The sequence below is a fragment of the Nematolebias whitei genome, chromosome 5 (assembly GCF_014905685.2).
Source record: "Nematolebias whitei isolate Nwh7 chromosome 5, NemWhi1, whole genome shotgun sequence".
NCBI classification, from domain to species: domain Eukaryota; kingdom Metazoa; phylum Chordata; class Actinopteri; order Cyprinodontiformes; family Rivulidae; genus Nematolebias; species Nematolebias whitei.
Genome location: NC_056502.1, coordinates 44,356,507 through 44,360,096, shown reverse-complemented (window position 1 = coordinate 44,360,096; position 3,590 = coordinate 44,356,507). Strand labels below are relative to the sequence as shown.

The following is a 3,590-nucleotide window of genomic DNA, read 5'->3' as shown; positions in this document are numbered from 1 at the left end:
AAAATAATATTTTAAATCTTGGCAAGCACCATGTAATTTGCAGTGTAGGCAGGGCACTCGGTTCTGTTGACAGGGTAGTGCACCCTGCTTGTTTAATGGTAGGGGAAACACTGAGAGAGAACCCTGTTGACCCTCACCCATTGAGACCGAACATTTAAAATTTCCACAAGCCAACATGAGTCCAGAATCCAGACCATACAAGCATAGTAATTTCTCTATTAAAATGTGACGTTGAATAATTAAAACGGATGAAAATTCAGTAAAAAGCAATCTTACCAAGGTTTTTGTACTTCTAGATGTCTTTAAATCATATGTACCGGTAAAAGAGTTCCTGTTGCGTCCTCCACTCCTGTACATGAACGATCAGCATATTGAAGTGAGTCCAAATGATCTTCAACAAGAGGGTCTTCCAGACCAGTTTTACGAATGACTTCTTGACTCAAAAAGTCAGTGCAACAGGCTTGAAGTCGTTCAGGGACTGAGCAGTCTTGTTTTTTGGGACTGGAACAATAACAGAGTTTTTCCAGAGCTGTGGGACCCTAAACGTTCAGAGAGAGATGTTAAAAAGAAAACGGAAAATATCTGCGAGCTGCAAGGCTCAGTTCTTAAGAATACAAATCCCTATGCCATCAGGACCTGGACTTTTCCTTTCTTTGTTTTTTTGAAAATTGTTAACCACACTTCCAATGTCAGTATGTACTGTGGCACCTGATGGTGCTTCTTTAATTCAGAAAGCTCCTCGGTAAAATCATTAGAGTTAAAACGGTTGTAAAATGAGTTAAAAATCATTTGGCAGTTCTAAAGCAGACAAGGAGTTAAGAGTAATATGAGTTTTCTCATTTGGTATCCCCATCATAGACTTAACCCCCTCCCACACCAGCCGGGAGTTATTGGACCTGAATGGTGACAAAATATTTCCTGGGAATGGCTGATCCCTCACAAAAATGGATGGAAAAGGAAATTGAGTTAATCCAAACTAGTGCATGTACTTTTAAACATATCCCAATCAGTTGAACCAAAACAGTCTTGTAGACTCTGGATGGACTCTTCCAACCAAACTGGAACCAAACGTTGCTCCACCTTGTGTTTCCTCAGGACAAATTTGTAGTGTGGGACCAAATAACCAATATTGTGGTTCAATGAACCAATGTCAGAGATATTAAAGCATCTTTCACTGTTCCATAACACAGATCCAAACATCTCATAAGTCGAGTGGGGCACTTCACATATTGATGAAAATTACCAAGTGACTTCCCGAGTCTGCAGTGGTTAAAATCCCCCATGATAAATTTACGAGCGAACGGGAAGATTGTCTGAAATTGCTGAACAGTCTTCATCAAAGCTTGAGTAGCTAACTCCTTATTAGCCTTAGGGTTGAAAGCTGTGCAAGTTCCCTCAGAAGATAAAACAGGCAGAGACACCAACAAACGTTCATTATCTTGAGTACACATCGTCTCCCTGATGACAATAGTGTTACACCACTTTTTATTCACGTAAAGGCAAAGTCCTCTACCAAGTGATGTAACCGTCACCCTGGAGTCCCAAATGAATGGGCTCACCGAAGCTCTCAATCTCCAAGTCCAATTGCAAGTCATGATCCTTGAGCCAAGTTTCTGTCAATGCCAAAACACAAACACGTTTATACTTGTCCAGATACTTCACATTTGCCTGAAGATCGTGGATTTTGCTGCGGAGTGATTGGACATTTGCCAACATAATAGTTGGATGTGGCATAATGTAGTCTACAAGCCTGTACTGTAATAAAATACAAAACAGTGCCAGTATCAGATGAGTCTTGTATTGACCAAACCTTTTTTAATGACTCAGATCAGTATCAGGGACCAAAGTCTTGACTGGGACATCCCCAGTTTGAACTGATCACTGTACCGAAATCAAAGTTGCTGCCAGAGGCCTCAAACTGAGGCCTGACTTACGGCCAGATTTCAACATGTGCAGGCATGAAAGGTAAGCAGGCTGACTGGTTGGATGGTCTCTGCTTGTAGCAGCTTCCATCACTGCTGGACCAGCACAGCTGTCATCACTAACTCAGAGTTTTGGTTGAACCTTAATGGAAGTGAGCGTGTTTTTGATGCTGGTAAGGAAAGGTGATCTGTGTGGTATTTCACTGTAATGCATGTGTCTACTCTGTTCTGTTTGTCATCACAGGGAGCTGGTGCTGCTGCCTCTGGCCCTGCTCCAGTTTCTGGGACCATCAGAGCCCCCGTCCCCTCCACATCAGCAGCAGCCAAGCAGAGGATCTGCCTGTTCAGGTCTGATACATCTAGATAGTAATGGAGTAGATAAAAGCAGGAAAATGTTTAGATTGATGATTGTCAGATCTAAAGACTTTACACTTTCTGGATGTTGGTAAAAACAAATCTGTTGAGATTCTCGGATGAACTCGTTCTTCAGACACGACACATGAGACGAGCCCGTTTCATTAAACTGCTTTCATCTTTGTGTTTGCCAGGGTGGAAGAGGATGACGAGGAGGAGGAAGAGCAGGACCCATCTCCCCTTCCAACCCAAGTGATCATGCGGCGGAAGCCCCCCTCCATCACCAACCGCCTCACATCCAGGAAGAGTGCCCCAGTGCTCAACCAGATCTTTGAAGAGGAGGGGGAGTCGGATGATGACTTCGACCTGGACGAGGGGCTGCCGCCCAAACTCAGCCGCCTCAAGATGAACATGGCTGCAAACGCTGGCAGTCTGAGCTCGGGGGCCGCCTCCCCGGGGCCCTCACAGAAGCGCTACCATCGTCGCAAGAGTCAAGGGAGGGGGTCATCGTGCTCCAGCTCTGAGACGAGTGACGACGACTCGGAGAGCCACCGCAGGCGGCTGGATAAAGACTCAGGCTTCAGCTACAGCTGGAACAGGAGGGACAGCAGTGAGGGGCCGCCTGGCAGCGAGGGGGGGGGCAGCAGCTCAGGGCAAGGCAAACCCCCCTCAGAGGGTGGGGGCTCCTCTGGTCCTGACAAGGGCAGTTCTCCTGGTGCAGGTAGTAATGGAGGAAGAGAAGGTGGTGGGGGAGGAGGGGGGAGCGGCAGAGAAGGAGGTGGGGGTAACCGAGGACAAGACAGCCCCTCCAGCTGTTGTAACAACAGCTCCCTCAGCTCCATGTCCCGGCTGTCCCGCACAGCGAGCCGCGGCACCGAGCTGGTGGAGGGGCTGAAGCTCATGAGCCTGTGCCTCAGCTCCCAGCTGCAGCAGCACCGCGGGGGCCGGGGGGCACGAGGAGGTGGGGGTGGAGGGAAGTTCATCATAGACCCTCGCAGTGTGAAAATTCAGGAGAAGTCAACATGGAGGATGTGCATCAGCTCGACTGGGAGCCTGGACTCCATCACCCTCCCCACCGCCACTGGCCTTCCACGCACCCACCATCACAAAGCAGTGCCCCACGGTCCCCACAGCTTGAAGGCAGGCCCCCCCAGCAGAGATGTTCACAGCAACTTGAGCGCTCTGAAAAATGGCGTCCTGCAACTACCTCTGTGTGAGAAGACCATTTCTGTGAACATCCAGGGGGGGTCCAGAGATGGTCTGCTCTGTACCTCAGCTCCAGCCAGCTGCTGCCAGGTCATCTGACCCCCCCCC

General features: G+C 48.4%; 1 protein-coding gene across 1 annotated transcript; it reads left to right on the top strand.

Moving 5' to 3' along the window:
• Positions 1-2,130: 2,130 nt before the first annotated feature.
• On the top strand, positions 2,131-3,584 carry LOC119410414 (SNF-related serine/threonine-protein kinase-like). Its single transcript, XM_037677325.1, has 2 exons — positions 2,131-2,270; positions 2,471-3,584. Exons 1-2 carry the CDS (start codon positions 2,131-2,133, stop codon positions 3,579-3,581), a joined length of 1,251 nt encoding a protein of 416 aa, XP_037533253.1. The 3' UTR covers positions 3,582-3,584.
• Positions 3,585-3,590: the final 6 nt, after the last annotated feature.